General features: G+C 50.0%; 1 protein-coding gene across 1 annotated transcript in view; it reads right to left on the reverse strand.

Annotated features, from left to right (window-relative positions):
- Positions 1-1,068: 1,068 nt before the first annotated feature.
- LOC126578650 (heparan sulfate glucosamine 3-O-sulfotransferase 5) overlaps positions 1,069-22,339 on the reverse strand; it is a 36,493-nt gene continuing 15,222 nt past the window's right edge. The window contains exons 4-8 of the mRNA XM_050241440.1: positions 22,178-22,309; positions 21,877-22,092; positions 19,372-19,535; positions 17,812-18,005; positions 1,069-14,971 (exon numbers count right to left, since the gene is read on the reverse strand). Coding sequence (XP_050097397.1) covers positions 14,748-14,971; positions 17,812-18,005; positions 19,372-19,535; positions 21,877-22,092; positions 22,178-22,309 — 930 coding nt within the window. The 3' untranslated portion in view covers positions 1,069-14,747. The remainder of the gene's footprint in view (positions 14,972-17,811; positions 18,006-19,371; positions 19,536-21,876; positions 22,093-22,177; positions 22,310-22,339) is intronic.

Here is a 22,339-nt window from a genome sequence, read left to right on the forward strand (position 1 = left end):
CCGCAGAGCAAGACGAATTCATCGCGCCAAGAATGAGTGAAATCGGCCCATCCGTTCTCACGTGATGTGCGTTCGAAAGTACGAGTTTGTAATTTATATATATAGATAACATTTTTGTCACCTCCTCAACCAACATGGCTCTAGCTAGGGGCATTAATATCATTAATATTAATATCATCGACTCTCAAAAACAAAAATTAACCTTGATGGTGCTGCCGCGCTCGAAATTTTGTGTTTCAAGACTACTCGAAAGTGAAAAAATTTCGGAGTTCAACCTTGTACGCGAACAACTGAGCTTGCACGCAAATCTCGCGGAGCACGGATCGTGGGTAATTTTGACGATTTTTTGACGATTTTTTGTGAAGTAACCATTCAACTTTATTTTTTCAAGTAAATGGCAATTTAATCTACAACTTTTGAAGAGTATTTGGTATTGTTTTGAGCAACATTCATGTACAAACTATTCCATGGCATCAAATTTTGGTAGGCGTGTCGACAAAAAGTTACTTTTTACGTTGTCCATCGTAGCGACATGACGAATCACCTGAAATATACAAATCGATATTTGTTAGAAAGATTATAAGTTTATCTAGGTAGCCTCGGAGAGTTTCTGTGGATATTTTACTTTTTCGATTTTTGGCAGATTTTTGAAGTTGAAAAAGTGATGCTTTTTGCGGTTCTGCCAGACAAAGCGAACTTCATAGATTTGTTTAAAAAAAAGTTTACACAATTTGAATAATATCTAAACGGAGTTACCTGGCAAAGAGTGTACAGATTATGTGTTAAAAATTTCAAATCGATCGGTCCAGTCGTTTTTACGGTACGATGGGCAACGACTTTGAAAACGGCTGCATGGAGCCTTTTATGACGCGGATTTTCAATAACTACAAAAATACAAAATACTCTTGAAAGGATCAGCACCATCGAAAAAAATAAAACACAAGTGAAACGCTACTCCTCGTTTGCTTTATGTTCCAGGTTTCTTCTCTCTTTATTTCTTTTTCCGCGTATAATTCCATGTTTTCCACCCTCGCCGTTCCACGATTGCTCTCGGTGTTTGTTTTGCCATATAATCTTAGTTCTCTTTAATAATAGCTACGAAGACGAGTTTATGAGATATGTAATGCCATTTTGTAATGCGCGTTCGCGCTGCGCCGCACAACCACCACCTCTTGGCACGCACAACGTTTACCGCGTTTTAATATAGAGTTTCGAAATAGAGATTTGGTTGTGTTTTGGTTTGACTTTCTGGGTATTTAGAGTTGGGCTATTCCATTCATAGTTGCCTAGTGCCGTCTATCTTCGCTCGCGACCCCTTCCGACGACGCCGTACGGATGAATTTGTTGCAAGAATGTCAAGACATCACATCATTTACTTTTTTTACACATTTGGCGCTCTTGGGTGCGCGCTGATAGCTTCTACCTTCGGAGAAAGGATGTAGAGATCGAGGAGAGAAGCTTCTGTGGTCTGTAGAACCTATAAACAACATGGCATCACCAACGAACCGTGTTAACGTGCTTAGCGCGCCCTTTTTTTTGAATGATTTGTAAAGCGGAAAACCCATCACGTTATCACGACCTCAGTCCCCCAGTCCATCCGCGGTGTTTTTGTGTTGCAGTTTCAAAGAGTTTACCCGGACTCAATAAAACATTCTAACTGATCAGCTAATCAATGGTGGTGTGCAACAGAATTAACAGTCACATAACTCTATAAACAAAATTCTCTAATCAGTCCGTAACAAAAGTGGTTCTCTGTTCACACGCTTGTCAACTAATTAATTACAGCTTCACTAAGATAGAATTGGAGAATAAAGTAACAAGAGGGAGCGAACCGGGCCGATTGATCCATCGGTATGCTAGTGATTGTAACAAGTGATTGAGAATGAAGGAAAGCCCTGAAGATTGGAGGAGTGTCGTGGAGTGCTGCTGCCCCATTACGAACTGCAACTCACCGGAAAATGAATCCCGATCGCACTTATATTACAGGTTTTTCTTTTCTTTCTTTCTTTCTCGGCTCATCTCATCTCTACTCCCTTTTTAACTTTCTATACAAAAACTAAACATCCTCGTTGTTAGAGATTATTAACATGTACTCCTTGTGTACTTGTTCAATGCTTCTCGTTCTCGACTTAACTCACAAATAAATTCTTCGATACGCTTCGTGCTCTCTCTGGTCGCGCAACAATCGCACACACCCTTGGCTCACGTTAACTGATCTCCCCATTTTTTTTTGTTTTCACCTAAAAATTGCTTTTCTTTTACACTCGCTAAAACGCTAAGTCGTCTTCACTTATTGCTGAAAACTGAAACACGCCGGTTTGCAAATGATTTTTCCCTACAGTTTTTCCTTTTTCTTCCTTCCGTTAGTTTGTTGGTTCTCTGGTTCTCTCTGGCGATGTTCGTTTGTTGAATGTTTTTCACTTTTTCTTTTTTGGTTGAAAACGAACTGCGCACGTGGTCACGTGGTGGTGTAACCCTGTTTAGTCTGCATTCAATATGAATCAATCAATGTATCGCAAAATCGTACGCAGAAACGGGCCCGAAAAGCGCGATTCAAACTGATGCCGGTCTATATACCTGGGATAGGGCAGCAATGGTGGGGTTCTGGTTAATGCCAGTGCTATGATGGAGCTTATTTTACAATTTCAAAATTTTCAGTTTTCCTTCTGCTAACCGTTCCTTCTTGCTTCCTTTTTTCGAAATACCAACCAACACCCACACCAAGTCAACCTAATTATCGTTAAAGATCTCGGAATCAATACGCAACGCATAACGAAACAATACTCGTTGCGCCCTTTCATTTTGCTATTAAAATATATGGCATCCAGAATATCGCACAACATATCAACACATAGTATAGTATTCTTGTACTACGAACGTAACGCGAAACAACTGCTGCGCCCTCCACTTCTGCTGCTCCACACTTTCGTCTTCAACCTTACACATCTATAACATCGGCCTCCCGGAAAAACCTCCGGTTCCGATTTTCCAGTTTTTAAACTATTGATTGAAATCTCGTGTAACACACACATACGTACACCCGTTCTCTTTCTCACGCCCACGTTGCGCTGCGCTGCGATATGTTATGTGATGTATCATCTGGCTCACCGGTTGCTTGGATCCGGTTGCGTTTTGCGATTTTTACTTAACACCTAGAGATGGCTGATGGTACGAGAACGAGAACTTCGACACACAATCACGTCGGCGTCAATTTTCGGGCTTAAGTAAGTATAGCGGCAGCGGCATTCGATCTATGTACAAATAATGCTGCAATAGTGTTACCTGTGCAGCGGCACCTAAAAGCATTCTTTTGGTTTTCTTGGTTGCTCTGCTTGCTTGCTTGCTTGCTTCTTTTCTCTTCGCTTTGTTCTCTGGTTTTTGATATGTTTTTGTTTATTTGGTTTGTAACACGCCGCATGTTTGATATGTTTTCGTTTCGTGCTTATGCTTAATGCTTTTTTTTATCACCTTTTACACCTAAGTCACCCATCGTCATGATATGTTTCCAGTTACCTTGGCCAGATCACCACACGCCACTGATGCCCGCGCCTTCTCTACATGTTTCTGCTCCTCGGTTTCTCTTTCTGCTACAGGTTAGTACGATCGTGCGATTGCGGTTTGAAGAGTGAGTGAGTAGAGAGTACGTTTACACCGATTACAACATCCAAAAATAGAAGATTCCTCCTGCTACTGCCTCAAACAACGCACGTTTTCTTCGAGTTTTGCGCTCCCTTCGCCACGCTTTTCGCTCTAGCATCTAGTGAATAATAACATAAAGAAAGAAACCAACCGCTCTTCTAGCAAAAGCGTTCACTGAGCAGGAGCAGAAGAACTAATCTGCTGTGGTGTGTGGGGATTTGGCAAATGCATATCGCAGGCGTACGGCGTTTGCTTAACATCACGATTAACAACGAGACACAACACAACGAAAAAAAAAACACATCTCAAACCAACCTTTAAACAATCTCTGTCAAACACAGGGAAGGAAGAAGATGAGGTGGCTATGCCATGCCGTGCTTCTTTTGTAACACACTTTGTACTGCAATCATCATTGGTGATACATTGTCGTTCTTCTTAACATAAATCATCGCGACTACGCGACTTGGGCCTTTTTTTTTCTTCTTCAATCTAGCTTCAGCTTACGGATAGCAATTTAGGAACTGTGTCTTGTGGCCGCGGATAAAGCGAAGAGTCTGCTTTTGATTTGAATTGAAACGGCCTACTGTGTTGTGGCGAAACCGAAAACAATTCGCGTCTTTTCGCCAGCTTCCACGGCCTACTAACTGGTCGTTAGTGACATTGAAGTAAATGCATTCCAGCGTAAATCGCAAACTGGAAACCGAATTGCCGGATACCTCGAGTCCCCTAACGCTCTTCACAGATGACTCGTTGTTTTCAATAAGAAGAAAACATAAGAAACGGAACGGGGAACAAGTGAAGTTTTGCTTGAGAGATGCCAAGGAACAGAGAGCTTTAGAATTGTGGCCGGATGCCACCTAACACCGATCCTGCTTAATGCTAAATGATGATCCTCCTGTAACTGTTCAGCTGCTCACACCAGTCGTTATCAAATGAGCGCACACGCACACGCACACACAAGCCAGTCCCGGGGAACAATAATTCATCCAGTATCAAGACCCAGCCAGAGCCAAGGTAAAACATTTCAATTCAAAAGCTCATCACCGACACAGCACTGCCACTCGTTTGCTGATTAGAGACACATAAAAGAGGAGGAGAGAGAGAGAGAAAGACCGGTGGATGAATGGGAGGATTTGTGGGACACTCCCAAGCACCGTTAACGAAGCGGCAAGGTGTCGAAAGGTAACGCCATGGTGGCCATGGCTACCCACCGGGCTTCGTTACTTCCTTCCAGGAATAAGATTTCTTCGGCGAAAGGTACTCGGTCGGTTGGCCGGAGGAGTGCAGGCGCCCACCTCGCTCTGGATTCATGCAAATTGACGACTTCAAACGCTCGATGCTCGGCCTTCAGCCAAGCGAGGCCAACAAGCACAAGCAGCAGCGCAGGACGACCGTGGTGCAGGATGTGTTGGTGGTCTTTGATTCCGGATCCTGCTTATGGTTCCAGAAGGATAAGCAAAAGAAAGTGAAGTGAGACAGAGAGGGAGAGGGAGAGAGAGCTTTTCCATGTTTTTCCATTTTCTTTACTTAGAATGCATCCCTTTGGACGGCCCATTCCACGGAACGTTACATTCGGTGACAGAGAAGCAGAAAAAAGGGATCAGCGTCTGTTTCCTTCTCTTCTTCTTCTGTCTGTCTTCTCTCTTCTTCTCTCCGTTTATCTCTCTGCGTAACAGCCGGGATCTCATTTGTTGATTTTCCTTTGATTTCGTTACATTCATTTAAGGAAATCCCAAGGGAACCTCGCGTCCCTCGCGTGGAACCCCCGCCTCGTACCGAGCAGCGCCACATTGTCACCATCGCATCCCGTTCCCGCGGACTCTTCGTACTCGTCGTAAATCTTGCGCTCCCGTGCTTGAGTGAAACGGAACGCGCCATTTGGGACATTTTGAGGCAAAAGCCGCAGAAGTGATGGATGGAGCGGATGGCAGAGAGTCTCCCGCTTGGTACGTGCACCGGATTCCCGTCGTCATTTTGTCACCAAATTAAGCGAATAACCTTCGTTGACGAATCGGTTCCGTTGAACCTTCTGGCTGTTCCGGAGTCGTAAAAGTGTCATCTACTGGAGTGTGAGACGCTCGATATGCTGCGAACCACCAGCGGGTATCAAAGCGGAAGCGGAATGACCGGTTTTATGACTTCCGGGAGACCAATGGGACCAGTGGACCGATGGGAATTACCAACCCGGGAAAAATGCGCCTAGCGTGCGAGCGCGCGCGCCCTCGCCTCGAAAACAAAAATCTCATTTTGGATCTTCTGGACTCCAAATCCAATCATCGCGCACACCGTGGTCACACCGAAACCTGGACGCGGACCCGGACGGAAGTGCGTCGCATCGACTTTTTAGGCCACTGGGCTGCACGTTCTGGCAGGTTGCATGGAAGAAGAAAGGAATTTCCCGTGAAAATGGGCAGCCCCCGTGGGTGCCACTTTCGGTTTGATTCGATTGTCGAAAGTGACCGCGGACCGCGGATATTAGAAGGCGCCATCAGAAAGCTATTGGCATTACTGAGGGTATTCGAGTTTCGCCAAAGAAAAAGAAGGGATTAAACTTTAAACAAATGCCGCGGGAATGGATATTGACGCTCGGGCAATCGCTTTTTATGCTTTTTCACTTCGTTCCACCGTTTCGATTCTTTTTTGGCCATCGAATCGTGGAAACGGAACTGAACCGAGCTGCATCTCGTAACGAAAACTCAGCAAAACGCCATCATCGAACACTGCAGCACGCCTTTTTACGATCCAACCGATCGGCTTCGTTTCGGAACGGAACCGGGAATGGGTTTTCCTGCGCCAATTCTTTCTCAACGCCAATCGGCAAACACCGAGCGAACGGGGCGAACCAACCGAGTGCTCGCGGCGCTCGCATGTTCTCGGCCTGGAACAGTCACGCCTCTCCTCTCTCCATTCCGCCTCGTTCCGGATGAAGGTTACTGCTGCTGCTGCCGGTGGTGGTGGTGGCCCAAAAGTAACGTAAACTATCATCACCCAGACCCCGGTTTGATCAGTCGTCTTTCCTCCACCTCCCCGAACCACCCTCTGGCCACAGTGCGAAACAGACGGAACGCCGCTGGCTCACCAGCGGCTTTTGTTTATGTTTCCAGCCCCCATTGGTTGGATTCCGAGGGTTCCCGTGGCCCGAAAAGAAAATAAAATATTTCTTCCCCCCCCCCCCCCCCTCCGCCCCCGTCCGCTTTCCACTCCAGCATAAACTTCCTTCGGTTTCGTTCCGGGGGCAGCACAGTGTAGTAGTTCCAGTCGGTTCCAAGTTTCATCCATTGTTCCGCCAACGATGGTTCCGTTGGCGTTGTGGACCGAGGGCGGGAGGGTTCGGTTATAAATTATTTACGATACTGTCGGGTCGGCGAGCGGCGAAATATGTGCAAAGTTTCCATCCATCCTCCGCTCCGTTTGCTCTCCATTTCCTCCGGTCGCCAGCGAGTCACCAGCCAGCCAGCCAGCCGTTTATCGTTTGAATTGCCGGGAAATCGCCGCTTTTTGCGTGCGGGGAAATCGAACCAGTTTCCGTTATTCGACCAAAGTAAAACAGAGTGGAATGGTGCGCCGTGTAGAGTGTACCGCCTGAAGGGACATTGTGATAAGAAAATCGAAAATTATTGTTCCTCCAAACTCTGTGCTCTTCTAGACCGGCGTCTCTCTCTCTCTCTCTCGCTCTCTCGCGTGGTGTTCAGCTCGAAATGGACCAAAAACCCAGGAAAGTTAATCGTCCTCGTCCTGTCGCTCATCCCCCACCACCACCACCTGCTCCTCCAAGAGGACACCCTCGGAAAAGTGGAATTAATTCCGGAAGGAACGGATTGTAAATCTGCGCACAACGCGTCCCGCCTGTGTCACTGAAATATGAGGGCTCAGGGAGGGTTTTGGGTTCTCGTTTTCCGTGAAAATTGAACCGAAACGTTTATCGAAACCGTGGGCGACGGTGGTGGGACTGGTGGTGGTGGTGGTGGTGGTGGTTTGGCAGTAAATAGAACGATGCGACGCGCGGTGGAAAACGAATTAAAACGCGCGCACCGGAATAGATACCGCGACGCGAACACAAAGAGAGCGAGGGAAACGAAAAGAGGATAATTACGAGGAAGGCCACGGGTGGGGCGGGCCAATTTCTGAGAAGGTCGCGGTGAATCGCTGGAGACAAGACAGACTTTTTCAAAGGATTAGGGCGGTGCTGGAGACTCCACTTTTCCGATGTTTACCGATACCGATAGCCAGCGCGCGTTGCGTTGGAACGGTTGATGAAGCAACTCTCTCTCTCTCTCTCTCTCTCTCTCTCTCTCTCTCTCTCTCTCTCTCTCTCTCTCTCTCTCTCTCTCTCTCTCTCCATCGTTGCAGCAAACTCTTGATTGGAAGAGTTTGCTTGGACGAAATGGAATTAATTTGCAACAAGACAAACGAAAAGCTTCTCAAAATCGAACGCCCTCCTTATCGAATGGCGCAAATGGCCACCGCCCACACACACCGGCAACCCTCCCTGGTGTCCTGAGTGGAGCGCAAACGTCTTGAGCTGCCGCAAATATTGACAAGCATCTATTTGCCAAAGCAGCAAGTCCTTGTCTGCGTCGTGGTCGTCGTGGCGAGCGCTCTCTAGCTTGAAAAAAAAAGCCATGTCCCATGGCATGGCTGCCATTTCTCGGAGTCGCTGTGGCTGCGACGATATGCTCGGAGTTGCTAAGCGGCCACGGTCGTGGTCTCGGGCATTAATATGCGAATCTCGTTAAACTGCCTCACTGTTTGTGAGGCGGTGTTGGTGCGTGTGGTCTTGCATTGATTTGTTAAAGGCAAACCGCCCGAGATCGAGCTGCGGAGCGAGCTGGAAACGAATTCAATGCTTACTACGAGGCACTCTGTCTCTGGCCCCTCTCCCCTGCCAACGTCGTTTAAACGCCTGCCTCGCATACTGTGTTGTGTTTTTTTCTCGTGTTTTTTCTCGTCTTCCCTTTCGTGTCGAAGACCAAAAACATATTTTCGCGCGGCTTCTCGAACCGGAACGCTCAAATTAAAAACAGGTGCGGCCAGCAAACAAACAAACAAACAACTAACCCGCTAAAGAGAGGACCCTTTGGGGGAATGTGGGGGGGGGGCGGAAACCAGATGAATAATAGAAAAGCGGCCCCGGGTAGTGTGTTCCATCGCGAAGCACTGCAAGCGCGAGCGATTAGAAGAGGTGCTAGATGAAGATGGTTTGTTTTTCACCACCAAATTCTCAGCTAAAAGCTCGGAAGCGCGAGCTCCAATTCCTCCTTGCTTCTAGTCAAGTGGTGGTTTGCAAATTCCCACAAAACGGTGGCACTGGCACTCTTTCGCAGCTGGTTGGCATCGTAGCAAGAGCGGAGAACGGAACGAAGTGGCTTTCGGTTTCGGGCTTCTCGGGACATAAATCGGTGCCCAACGTGCCCACCGTGCTCCAGCGTGGAAGATGTGAGCGAAATGTGTAAAAAGGCGTTCGCGACATGAGATTTTATGTACTGCACCTCGTGCACGGGCACGACCATCATGCAAACGATCTTTGCACAGCACCGCTGCTGCTGCTGGTGGTTGGCAATCTATTTCGCATTAGGATGAAACAGCGGGATACCAGGATTTGGAGCATCCCCGGGATTTGGAGGACCCACAAAAGGAGACCGTTCGCAGCGTGCATGTGTCTGTATGTGGCCTCGGTTTTCTCGTGCTCGCGCGGGACCTACTGACCTGGAATGGGACCTTGTACGGGCTTTGTTTAAGCTTCCATTGTGCATTCTGGATGAATCACGATGATGATGATGATGATGCTAGTGAGCTGAACTAGGGTTGATCGGTTTCGAGCCTCACGCGCCAGGCGAAAAGGATTCTCCAGTAATTATGTGGATTAATGCTCCGTGGGGTCACCCATCCATTGGTCCATTGCCTAATGTATGCTTTGTATGCGCTGGTGACCTCCCAGGCAGGGGTTTGCATCCATAAATTTTATCAACGAAGCGTTAAAAAGGACGCTGGAACAGAGCCAGACCAGGCGTGGGCCTGAAACATACTCCCCTGCCTTTCCACCGTACCATTTACATATGCCGCTTAATAGAAGGCGAAGCGAAAGAACGAACCTTGGTTGTCCTTGGTACCGGCGCGCTATGGTGTGGCCCCCGGGCGGATGATAAGTTGGCCCAACATTAATCTTTTGCAGTGAGACTCCGGACACACCAGGAAACCAAGGCCACGCAACACGTCCAAAATGGCCGGAGCTGGTGGTCGCCTTCACATAAATTCTCCTCGTCCTTGTGCCCTGACCACGGAACATACACTTCGACTCACACTAGCCATCCCTTTCCGTACAGAGGACGGATTCCCGGTACCAAAGATGGCCACCGACCGACCGACCGACCTACCGGTCCTTTTCGAGGGGAAGGAAAAGGCAATGACGTTTCGTCCTCGTTATCCTATTAGCGAGATGACATGCATGACGCGCGAACACGATGCGGATGCGGACACTCCATTGGCCCTCGCTGGTGGTGATGCTGGAGGAGTTAAGCTGATTAGGGCAAGAGACAGCTGCACTGTGTCACCGGTTTGGCCACCAACCGGGAAGCTGAAAGCTCCTCGAGAGGAGAAGCAAAAAGAAAAAAAGGCGGACACTTTTTTCCGTTTTCATTATCACGCGAGCATTGTTGGCCAACAAAGCTATTAAGTCGAGAGAGAGAGAGCGTGCCAGTACCGGTGTGCCAGGTGTTCCATTCCCGCGATCCACGGTCGTCGTTGTGTAACTTGACGCCGAGACTAAGAAGATATCCAATTCACGTCTGCATACCAACCAGATGCTACTCTCTCCATTCACATGGCAGGGGAGAGGGGCGAATTGGGGGGCGAGATGTACTTCTTTCACCTCGCCAAACACACAATCCACAATTGGATTATCGAAGAAGCGAAGGCGCGCTGCTGGCACCCGACGGTGAGTCCCAAAAGTTTGCTTACTTTACATTAATTAGATCCGATCCTGCCGACCTGCTAAATTGGCACTGCTGCTGCTGCTGCTGCTGCTGCTGCTCGATTTTGCCTTTGATGGATTTTGGAGCGAACAAAATCCCTTCGTCCTCGGAGAGCTGGTGCGCTCTCTCTGGGGGTGGTACCTATTCAAATTGCAGGTAAACGGCTTACAACACTCTTTCCACCACCTGCTAGCAAGGCAGGCAAGGAGTGAAATCCTTTAAAAATACCCGTTGCCAAAGGAAGAAATTGCGGAAGCCAGCAGAGTTCCATGAAGCAACAGACCGGAGCGAGAGAGAGAGAGAGAGAGAGAGAGAGAGAGAGAGAAAGAGGAAAGAAAGGACCTCGATCACTCTTCGCTGGTGCTGCTGTTCCGGAGCTGGACATTATGCAAATGGCTCTAATTATTTGATTTCCAAACAGGAAACTTTCCCCGTTAACCGAGGCGGGGTTATCATTGGAGCACCCGTTGGTTGGTCGCTCGATGATGATGATGATGGAAGAAGAAGGACCACACTCTACTATCGAACCATTGTGTTTGTGGAAAGAGGTGGGGGTTGATTTGAAGTTGGAACCTGAACCACACCATTCTCGATACCGGTTCACTTCCACTCGAGGAATTCACGAAAAAAGGACTCTTGATAAAAGAATACCTTCGTGCCAAACACAGAGAGAGAGAGAGAGAGAGAGAGAGTGTGTGTGAGAGAGAGAGAGTGTGAGAGAGAGAGAGAGAGAGAGAGAGAGCGAGAGAAGGACGTTCGAGTGGAAGGTGCCTCAGCTTATCGCTGCACTTGGCGTCAACGACGTCCCCGGGCGTGCAACAATTTCGTCCTCCCGATTCCAATCACACCACGACCACCACCACGAGCCTTTGTGGCACCGGAAGTAAGCGAACCACCCAGCCTGCCACCCTGCCATTGGTATCAGCGACGAAGGTCGGAAGGACGGTTCCAAATTCCCACCCATAAATTCAAGCCAACGAGGTCAACTTATCGTCCGTGCACACGCCACCAATGGGTGCTGGTGGTGCTGGGAATCGAAAATTGGAATGACCTTTGGGGATGTAAATGCAAACGCCACGCCACACAATTCCTCGTGCGAGAGAGTGAGCGAGAGAGAAAGACGGGACGATGGACAGGATATCCTTGTAATGGATTTTTCATTACCCTCCCCTGGCCCGCCCTCACCGGTGGTTTCCTTCTCTAGTCTGGTACGATTATGCACGAACACGTGGACGTCTCTCTCCGGAGCGCAACTTCCGGACCGTCTCCATTTCTATTCCGAGGAATTTTCCCAAAGGTAACGGTGGAAGAAGTGGTATCAAACAATTTCCTCGAGCTAATCAGGTTTCAGATGGAGTGCACCCTCATCCTCCGCCGGTGGGCACAATGTGGACACCGCGAACTACGGTGGCACCTTGAAGTTTCAAGTGGATTCGAAGGTTTTTGGGCGAATCGTTTGCCCGGCGGCAGTAAACAGCTAAATTGGACGCGGCGGTTTCCTATTCCTCTCGAAACCGATAAGGACCGGAGGGGCTTAAGGAGCTCAGTGGCCAATTTGATGGGCTCTAATCTTAGGCCGCCGGGCGGGCTTTGACGCAGGTATAGTAAGTGTTAATGTTCATCCAATTCCCGCAAATTCAAAGAAAACAATTCGTTCGTTGTCCAATTTGTTTCGGTTATTTCTCGGTAATGCTAAGTTAATTAAAGGCAATTCCATTCCCAAGACGGGATCGTGTGAATTCAGCGAATAGCGTACAACTGAACGTTCCAAGCATGACACCAAGCATGACGCCATGAGCATGACAATGGCCTTTTGGGACTTGCTGCTGCTACACATTTGTCAACCGTGGCTAACGAATTGGACAATCAGCATACAACACATGGCAAGCATGCATAGATAGATAGAGAGAGAGAGAGCGAGAGAGAGAGAGAGAGAGAGAGAGAGAGAGATGGGCGAAACCATGCAAACCATCACCAAATCGCCGTCCTGCAGATGGAGGCGCCTTCCAACGGCCACTATCGAGCGTCTGTGTTTGCGTGTGAGTGGAAAGGAACGTGGGTGCCAACGGGTTGCAAAAACCGGGATTACTCAGCATCCTTTAGCTGTCCTCTTTCCCTGCGTTGCCCACCAGTCGGTTGCATTTTTTCTCCGTTTTCCACGCGCGCCGTGACAATGGAGACGCCTGGTGGTTCACGCGAGCGAACGAATTAATTCACTTGTACGCTTCGCTACGCCTCGCCACACCACACCACACCACGCCTTTCCGTCCGCAGTGGCAGATGGATCAACAACTGGAGGAATTCTGGACGGGGCGATGACGGCATTGATTTTCATTTTTTCGCCAAACATTCCGGCCAACGGTCTGCTACGGAAGGCAAATCCTGGATTGGCCAGTGGGAAAAATCGGGATGTGAGGGAGGGTTTCTTTCTTCTCGAAAAACCGGATTGCAACGATGCAACCGGAGGGTAAAAGTCACCCTGGCCAGAGAGAGAGAGAGAGAGAGAGAGAGAGAGAGAGAGAGAGAGATGAGGTGCCAGAACGTTCCCAAAAAGGGCCGCGTCATGATGTTGCCTCCATTCGCTCCCTGGCTCACACTCATACGCTGGCTACGACGCAGCACATTTCAACACCCTCTCCCAGGACTCCCTGGCGGTCGGGTCTGGCATGCTGGAATGTTTGTCCAGGCCGTCCCGAATCCGAATGCTGGTCCCGAAAAGTCCCCACCAGAAGCAACGATTGGAGAGAAGAAAGGAATGATGCAGCCACCCCCCCGGTCTCGCTTCGTCGCTCTCGTCGCCACCAACGGAATGGTGCTGGTGCCAAGTCACGTACAGAACGGGGTCTGCACGTGTGACCTCGATGATTGTGGCAAGCAAAGCTCGAAGGAGGAAGCAGAGGAGCAGAGAGGAGCGAACCAAACTTAATCCATTTCCAGGGCGCACACACTCGCTGGAACCTGTCTGAAGCAGAAGCGAACAGCGCATCGCATTGCATCGCATCGCAGGCCACTGCTGACTCCGATAGATTGACTCCCAACTGCATCACGTCGTGCACGGCGTGCATCCATGGCAACGGAGTTGGAGGAGCTGGGAAAACATGAACTGCGGTGCTGACCATTACCCCGGTTCACCATTCAATTTGTCTCCGGGAACGAGCGATTACTTTCCGCTTAAACCCCCGCCCCGAAAGTAACGGTAGCGGACCGGACGCTGGACGTCCGAGAACGGAGCAGGAGCAATCGAGCAGAAACCATCGTGCAGTCGGTCGGTCGGTCGGGATGGAGAAAACTCATGAAATATTGCTCGCCACATGGACGGGCTTTTCGGGGGAGGGGCCACGAGGGTTCGCGAGATGCTTTCCTACATAATTTAGTGGAAGCGGGGGGGGGGGGGGCGCCGAGGTAGAGAAGGGGCTGTAATGCTCAAACCATGACCTGAGTCACTGTGCAAACGGTCAACTTCTGGACCACATGCACACTCTCGTACAACAAGAAGCGATCGAAAGTGAACTCAACCAAGGCAAAGTTGCCTTCCAATTCCTCTCTTGGATCGACGAAAGGTCCCGTTGGATCTGGCTGTCGGTCTGTGTCTGTCTGTGTATGTGCGTGACGCTCATCACAAAACTAAGGAATTCATTTGTTAGTGTTTCCTATCTAACGTGCTTGCGTAGCGGAGTAGAAATGCGGATACCGAATTGTCGAGAAAGGGGAAAGGGTGCGTGCGTGCGTTAAGCATATCGAGGGGACATCGAGTAACCTTTTTTTTTTGGGTGGGAGACAAGCCATGAGCTGCTATGCTGCTCAACTAGCTACACTCTCAGCCCCAAACCATGGACATCCTCCATCTTCTTCTTCTTCTGCTCTTTGAGAGCCTCAATTATGCTGGCATCATATCAGTTAACGAACAACACACACTCATACACACATACCTACACACCCTTCGAGTGTCATTACTGCTCCCTTTGCTTCACGTGCTGCTCCATTGTGATACACTCGTGCGCGCTGCTCACCAGCACGTGCGCTCCGTGCCGCTTCCATCTGCTCAGTCTCACTAGAATTGGTTGCAGGGGTCCGATGGGGGGGGCGGGGTTGTTGGGTGGGACGCTCGCAACGCTCCTACTACTCCTAACGCTATTACTACTCCTCCGGCCAGCCCATATCCTCGCCGACGAGCTCGTAGAACTTTTGATTGTGCTCGACGAAGAACTTGCGCAGCTTCGACACGACCACCGGATCGACGCGCGGGTGCTTCCGGCCCTTCGTCTCGCGCAAACACTTGTCCCCCGTCTCGTTCCGCAGGCAGTAGAAGCCCTTCGTCTCGTTGAAGTAGAAATTATTGCTACCGATGCGTGGCTCGATGCCTGTTTGATTTTTTTTGTTTGTTGGAAGAGAAAAAAAAGAAGAGAAGAAAAAGGAGAAAGCATAAGTCGTGGTATCGATAAGAAAACTTGGCCAGCAGTAACCGCAGCAAAACTGCAGTTGCAAAACGAGCTTAGGAATGGTGGTGGTGGTGGTGGTGGTGAGCTGGGCAAACAAACAAACAACGCAACAACTCATCAGCAGCACCAACAAGCGTGTTCCCCGGGGCTTCGGCGAGAACATTTCACTCTCGCTGTTGCAAAAGTAGGTTAAACGTTCACAGACCAGGGGCAACATCACACTGGACCATCCCCGCAGCAAAGCAAACGATTCAAAGCTCGAAATCGATTTAAATAAATTCCAAAACCAAACGAATCGTAGAGCGCAATGTGTCCATACCAACAGCACCTCAACCATCATCATCATCATCATCACCATCGTCGACACTTTGGCGCGAACTTTCTCTCATAATAATTTGCCACCTTTTCGCGTTTCCTCCGTTTGCCGGACGTTATCAGTCGAGAGGCAGGCACTCTTTGCAGCACTCGAACGACACCATTAGTGTTCAAGCTTCGCAGTCGCTTTTTATGCTTTCGGTGAAGAGAGTAAAGGGTGGCCATTAAAAGAAAGCGAATGCCCTCCTTGAGAGTCCCTCCTGAAAAATGGTGGCCAACTTTTTGGTACTACCAACTACTTGCATCACGTCTCTTCGGGGCCAGTTTTCGAATGTCTCCTCCAAGAACCTGCAGCAATTGAAGTAGCAGTTGAAGAAGGCCCTTTGCTGTTTGGTGTAATTATTGGAATTAAATTTGATTACCCAATCCGAGCCGGTGGCATTATTAACGAGGCGACGTATCATGTCCGCGGTGCGCGTGCCGTGTCTTCGTGATGATGGCCACGCTGAACCAATCGATTCACTTTTTTATCGATTCAATGAACACTTGATGAGGTGCTCTCTTTGTGGTGGTGCAATTATTAGTGAATCGATCCAACGGCTGACATTTACGCGATTCTCAGTGTGGGCGCGCGCGCGCTCTCTCTCTCTCTCGTACCCTTCTGCCCGGCCCGTATCTTGCTCTAAGAATCTGTTAATTACGTTCAACTACAGCAAGCAAACTACAATGCCTGGTGGGACAACACAACAACGAGTGTGTGCGGGGTGGCATCGATAATCCGATCGCTCTGATCGGTTTTTTGTTTGGTGCCAGCCAGCCAAAGCGGCACGGAGCAATGGAACAAAAAGGAGAAGCAAGATACGCGCAACAGAAAAGAACAGACGAATCCATCGTGCCATGCTTCGCCATTTTTCATTTCAACACAACACGTCCGGGGTACGCCCGGTATCGGAGCGTGAGGCCAAAAATCGATGGAAATTAAATGTCAAACGGACGAACCTCGTCGTTTTGTCCTTTGATTCGACGAGATTCGACGAGATTGGGACCTTTAGGCGAAATGTTTGTGCAGCAAGCCTTGAGCTGCTTGTCAAGGGCATCATTATGTCGCACGAAGATTCCACGGTAACCATGGCCACCATCGTTTATCCTTGCGCGCTTCGTCTGTTCATTTCGCTGCGAAATTAACGTTTTAATTGGACGACACGATTCCCGGAGTCTGGGTTTGATGTGTAGCCCCGGCAGTTGCATCCATCGGCGCCCGATTGCCGGTTCGAAATGCGGAAAAACCAATCCCGTCAACTCACTCGTTGACGGTGAAGACAAACCACCCAACCACCGGGCACACATACACATCACCACGTCAGCGAGGACACGCTGATGGAGTTGTTTACGAAGTTGCGCCAGACGACGACACCAAAAGTGCGGTGGCGAAAAGTTTTCTAATTACTGCAAATGGCAGCAGCCCTGGCGCAACTGGCATGTCGGGCAGGATTTTTTATCAATTCCCACCCCTTGCCTGCCTGTCGGCGCCTTCTTGTGCAAGAAGATGTGCAAAGATGGCGTCTCGTGTGTTTTTGGGGAAGGGGATCCGGGATTTGGAGAATAATATTGAAAAATCCTCCGGCCGGGCTGGGCTGGGATGGTTTGTGTAACCGAGAGATCGGGCAAACAAAATCAATAACCACCACCGATGGAACGATGTCGTTCCGTTTTTAATGGTTTTTCGCGTTCACCCGGATGCCACTTCGGGTCCGCAGCGAATGATTGATTGACTTGGCGTTGGAGAGGAGAAGCTTGTTCGTAGCTCAATTAAAAGGTGATTACTGTACGGTCACCACGGCTGCCTTGGTACCGTTGGGACATCCTTCACAGGCGCTGCTGATGGTGATTGTTCAAGCGAAGGCACCTTGCGCCTGTTAAGCACCTTCATCAAGCATCGCACACCACCGGTTGGCGTTGGTTTGTTTACCGTGCCGTAATTCGAGGCAATCAAGGAAGGTGCCACTCTAGAGGTGAAGAGCGGAGCTATGCACTAACGGCTAGTATCATAAGCCGCGAATGTCTACATCAAGTAGTCACTGACAAGCTCGAATGACGGCTCTCTTCGCTGGTCGTATAAAGACGTTGAGCGTGCTGTACTCAACTGTCACGCTACGCTCTGTAACATCCTGCTTTACATCCTGTTTTCTAATTGAATTGTGTTTTGTGTAGAATACTGAGAATTGAAAAGAAGGGATCCAATATCCCTAAGAAGGACACACTGAAAACACTCTGACTGTCTAGACATCATCGGGTGGGTGTGAAAGATGATATGGCATTGACCTTTCGAACGATCCGTAAGATCGCTCTAGACCACCACCAAACCGATGTGCCGACCATCAATCATCACTGCGCCCGAATATCCGCACGGGAGGGAGGGGGGGGGGGTTCTGGTCGGCTGTACTCACCTAAAAAATCCTCAATCCGACGCAGCTGTGAAACCGGATCGTCGATGAGCTGATCCCCGTTGACGACCAGCAGCTGTTCGCGCGAGAACACCTCCAGCCAGCGGTGCATGTGGACGTGATACTGCGAGATGGCGAGCGGCCGGTACGCCTCATTCACCGTCCCGTTCGGCATGATGGCTAGCTCCTCAAACGACCTACAGCACGGGAGGAAAGAAAGGGCCCAAGAAAAACCAAATTAGATACGCACCAAAAACGAGTGAGAGAAGGAAAGGGAGAGAGAGGACGGAGATACAAGACAGACAAACGTGGGAATTACTTCCCACGGCGTTCTCTTCCAGTCCGCCGGCGCCCAGGCTAATCCGCAGACCGGGCACGAAGGCGCGAGGTGAAAGGGAAATTAAAACAAATTTCCCAACAAATTACCAGCCCACGTGGGAGCTCCAGAGAGGATTAGCTCGTCACTCCACTCGAGCACTGTCTGGCAGGACCTTTAAAGGATGCCTCACGACAGAAACACACACAGTGTACAAGTCAAGAAACCATCGGCCAAGAACGCTCAAGAAGCTCGGTACTTGACGACGTTGCGTTTGGACATTTGAAGTCGGTACTCGGTAAAAGAGACCCGGTAGCAATAGGCTCGAGGCACGCCAAGTGTCTCAGGTTGCGGATTGAGACTCGACGATAAAAGTAGAAAAAGGCAGATAAGGAAACATCAGGCAAGGAGATGTCACTCTCGTTGTCTGCTCCTCTCTCTCTATCTCCGCGCGATCTCACCGCAATCGGCTCGTAATACCGAAAGAGTGGGGGTCGGAGGAAAAGCGAGCACCGCACCGTACCGTGCACCGTGTACCGTGCTGTCATGTTGTAGATGGCCTCAATACACGCACGATTAGATGCCGCTCCTCACTCCCCTGGTGTACCTTGACGGATAGACTCCCTAAACGTTCCGGACTCGGTTCAGCTGCTTTGCACTCCTGTTGCCGCCTCGTTTGTCAGCTTCCTGTTCAACAACAACAGCAATAGCTGCAAGCCAGCGTGGGCGTCGTATTTCGGGTTTTGTGGTTTAGATTTAGACAAAAAGCGGAAGCGGGAAGCGGAAGGCGGAAGGATGTTGTTTGCCATAATCTGGGCGCGTAAGCTGACACCGCCAACACACGCCAACCGCCCGGCTGTCCGTCCGTCCGTCCTCTTCCCGTTGGAACGCGTAGTCCCAACGGGCCAAGGAGCCTGACACGCACCAAGAATGGCCCCGATTCGTCTACAACCCGCGGCGGTGGCATCGTGGTGATGACAAGGTTTAACGACCTCTGTCCTGACATACTCTCGCCCATACAGACACACGCCATTGGCGCCTGGATTGTTTTTGTTTTTCATTTTGAAACCGTGCCCAGGGGTTGGCATTAGTGTCCTGGCAGATCCGTAACCTCAAAAGCGCGTCACTCAATCGGGAAGCGTAGCATTTCAGCATCGTTTCAACGGTTCCTGTTAGTGGGGGGTGGGGAGGGGGGTTGGGTGGTACAAGTGGGAGTGGGCATGCATGGTCCTGGATCAATCACTCACTTCGACAGCGGCGATGTCGACGAGAGGGTCTGCTGTGGTGGCAGGGCTGCCGTGGCCGCGTGGCTTCGTAGCTGCGTGTAATCGGATATTGCTCTCGTGACGGGCTCCCTTACAATGAGCAGCAGCTTGATGGATGCATTCATTGCCCGGACTCGTTCCGGTACCTGTTGAGAGAGAGAGAGAGAGAGAGAGAGAGAGAGAGAGAGTGAGAAGAGAAGAGAGAAATTGAACCAAGTTATTTCCGAGGACACGAGAGCAACCACCTGGATGGAGTTAAAATTGCAGAAAGAAAGTGTCGCCAGTGGCAGGAATTGAATTATATTGGCTAGAAGAAGGAAACGACGATCGCAACAATGTAGAAAGCAATTTCTTAACTCAATCAATGAGCAATTGACAATTTCCCGGTCACTGATGGCACTTCTACGGGACCTCTACAATTTGCTCGCATTCAGGGCAAATGCAAACGCCCTTCTTTCAATTTAATCTACATAAAATTAACGAAAAACCATCCAAACATGACTCGCACGGACGGATGGACGGACGGATGGACGGACGGATCACCTGTCATCGTGCCGCACGCCCGTCAAACATCACGCCACACACGGCCTACTACTCCGTTATCCTTTTGGAAGGACAGAAAGACAAAAAAACAACGCGACCACCATCTCGAGCTGACGCCATGATGCCCTTCACGGAAGTGCGGTGGAAAACTCGAAACTTCGTGGGCCCTTTGCCAATTGGCACCGAGTGGGCAACGTTCTGCAACACGAAACAGAGAGGACGGATCGCACTCTCACCCACCCTCCAAAAAGCGAGTGACCTCGTTGGGCTAACCTTAAAGGGCAGCATCGACCGGCGCTGGCCCCGGGAGTGAGCAAGCGAGCGTGCCAGCTTCTTGGGTTGCGATGAAGAAGTAGAAGGGTTGCGAGCGGGCGGATCGGTTTTCGGTTCAATTTCAACGACCTAGGTCAAACGGATGTCCTTTGCGGTTGGTGCCAGCCAGCCAGTCCAGGGCCAACGAGCTGCCAGTCGGTGTCGCTGTCGCCGTCGTCGTCGTCGTCGAGCGGTGATGGTGGTGATTGTAATCTCACCTTCTCACGCTAAGGCCGCTGCTGTCACTTGGAATTGATTCATTTACTGCTTCACAGCCACGAAACGAACGGACGGACGCGCCAAATTTCCACGTTTTCCACTTTTCCTTTCAACCTCCTCGGTCCTCGGTGCCGCGCGCTTCATGTGTTCATGACCCGGGCTACGAGAGCGCTCGCCCGGCGTGGCGTGGGAATGAAAGTTTCACTTTTGCAATCGATGCGAGGTCACGAAGCTGGCCGCACCTCCTCCTCCCCAGAAGCGTGCAAAATGGGTTGCTGAACCCACGGAGTGTCTTTCTAGCGAGCGAGCGAACGAGCGAGCATTTGTAGCGGGCCCTAGCAATTCGTTCGTCATGCACATGGCACCCTGGCGTCTTCGTTCGTCGGTGGCTCTTCGATTGCCACTCGATGGCTCATGGCTCATTTAGCTGGGGCCTTCTCTGCACCTCGCAGTCTCGCGAGAAATAATGTTATTTATGTCGTTTACTGCAAACTGCTCCTCCCCCAGGGCCCCCCAAGTGGAGCTGCATGTTGTTGAAACGTAAGGAGGGACCTAGTTGCAGAAACAGCTAACAAATCGCCGTTACGTTACGAGTGCTTGTATCCGTTTGTCTTCGTCGGTCTTGGGGCATCTCGAGGGGACAACTGAAGCGATGACACTGCCCGGGGACACCGAGCTGGCGACGAAAACGAACCCCGATTGTTGTTTGAAGCGGGAGCGGGTGAGTCAGACAGACGAGCGATTGAATTTCACCGCGATTTTGCGCGAATAAATAATTATGTTGTCCAGCTCGTTAGTGCAATCAATTGCGGGAATTTATTACCGCAGGATTCTCCCTTTTGGGAAAACTCCCAACTCGTAATGAATCGTTAAGGTTCATCGTTTAGCTTTTGGAGAAGATAAAATATCTCGCGCACTGAGCGCTCCGCGAGAACGAATCATTTACCGTGACTCTCGGTTGCATAACCGTTACTTGACAGTTAGTAGCGCGCCAGAGCACCGACAGACTGGCAGCTGAAGAAGGAATAACTTTTTAACTTAATCATCATCACGACCTACGTCACGTGCGCCTCAACTACCTCAGAGCGGTAAAGTAGGACAAGGCGCATCTCTCGTGTAAAAAGAGAACGAACGAACAGCGCAGGAGTGGAGCCGGCAGGACGAGGCAGTGCACCTTCTGTTCGTGGCAGAATGGATCTGGCCTCGCCATCAAACACCGTGAGTTTCACGTCGAACAGCAGCAGCAGCAGCAGCAGCAGAAGCATAATGATATAATTATGCGACCGCTTCTGTCGATGCCAGCGTTCACTGCGATGTTAGTGACGAGCTGCCGAGCCGTTGCAGCACACTTTGATGATGGTCTGCTGTCTGGCAAGTAGTAGTAGGTTAGGGGTAGCGGTTGCGTGCACTTACCTCGGGTGTGACGAAATAGCTGGGGCTCTTCTCGATCGTTATCTGGCCACGGAAGGAGTGTGGCATCTTCTTCCGGTACCACTCGAGCCCCTTCAGGTAGTTTTCGTCGCGATCGAAAAAATGCACCTCGCCGGCGGCCTTCTGTATCCTTGGATGCAAGTACAGCATCTCCAGCAGGGCGCGTGTGCCGCACTTTCTCACCCCAATTATCAAACACTACGGTGGAGAAGAGACGATGCCGAAGAGAGAGCATTAACATGAAACCAAGATTATAATACTAGCCGCCATTGCAGACACTCACTTGTGGTAATCTACGACTCGTCTTCGGGAAGTGTATCCGATTCGGAAACAGGACGGGCTGGTTGATGGCCGGTGGATTGGGTATGTGGTTCGTCAGTATTGCCAACTTGTTCTCCGAGATCGCTGTCGCTGCCTGTCGCGGTGATGAAAGAAAACGCGAATG

Source organism: Anopheles aquasalis, chromosome 3 (genome assembly GCF_943734665.1).
Source record: "Anopheles aquasalis chromosome 3, idAnoAquaMG_Q_19, whole genome shotgun sequence".
Taxonomy (NCBI): Eukaryota; Metazoa; Arthropoda; class Insecta; order Diptera; family Culicidae; genus Anopheles; species Anopheles aquasalis.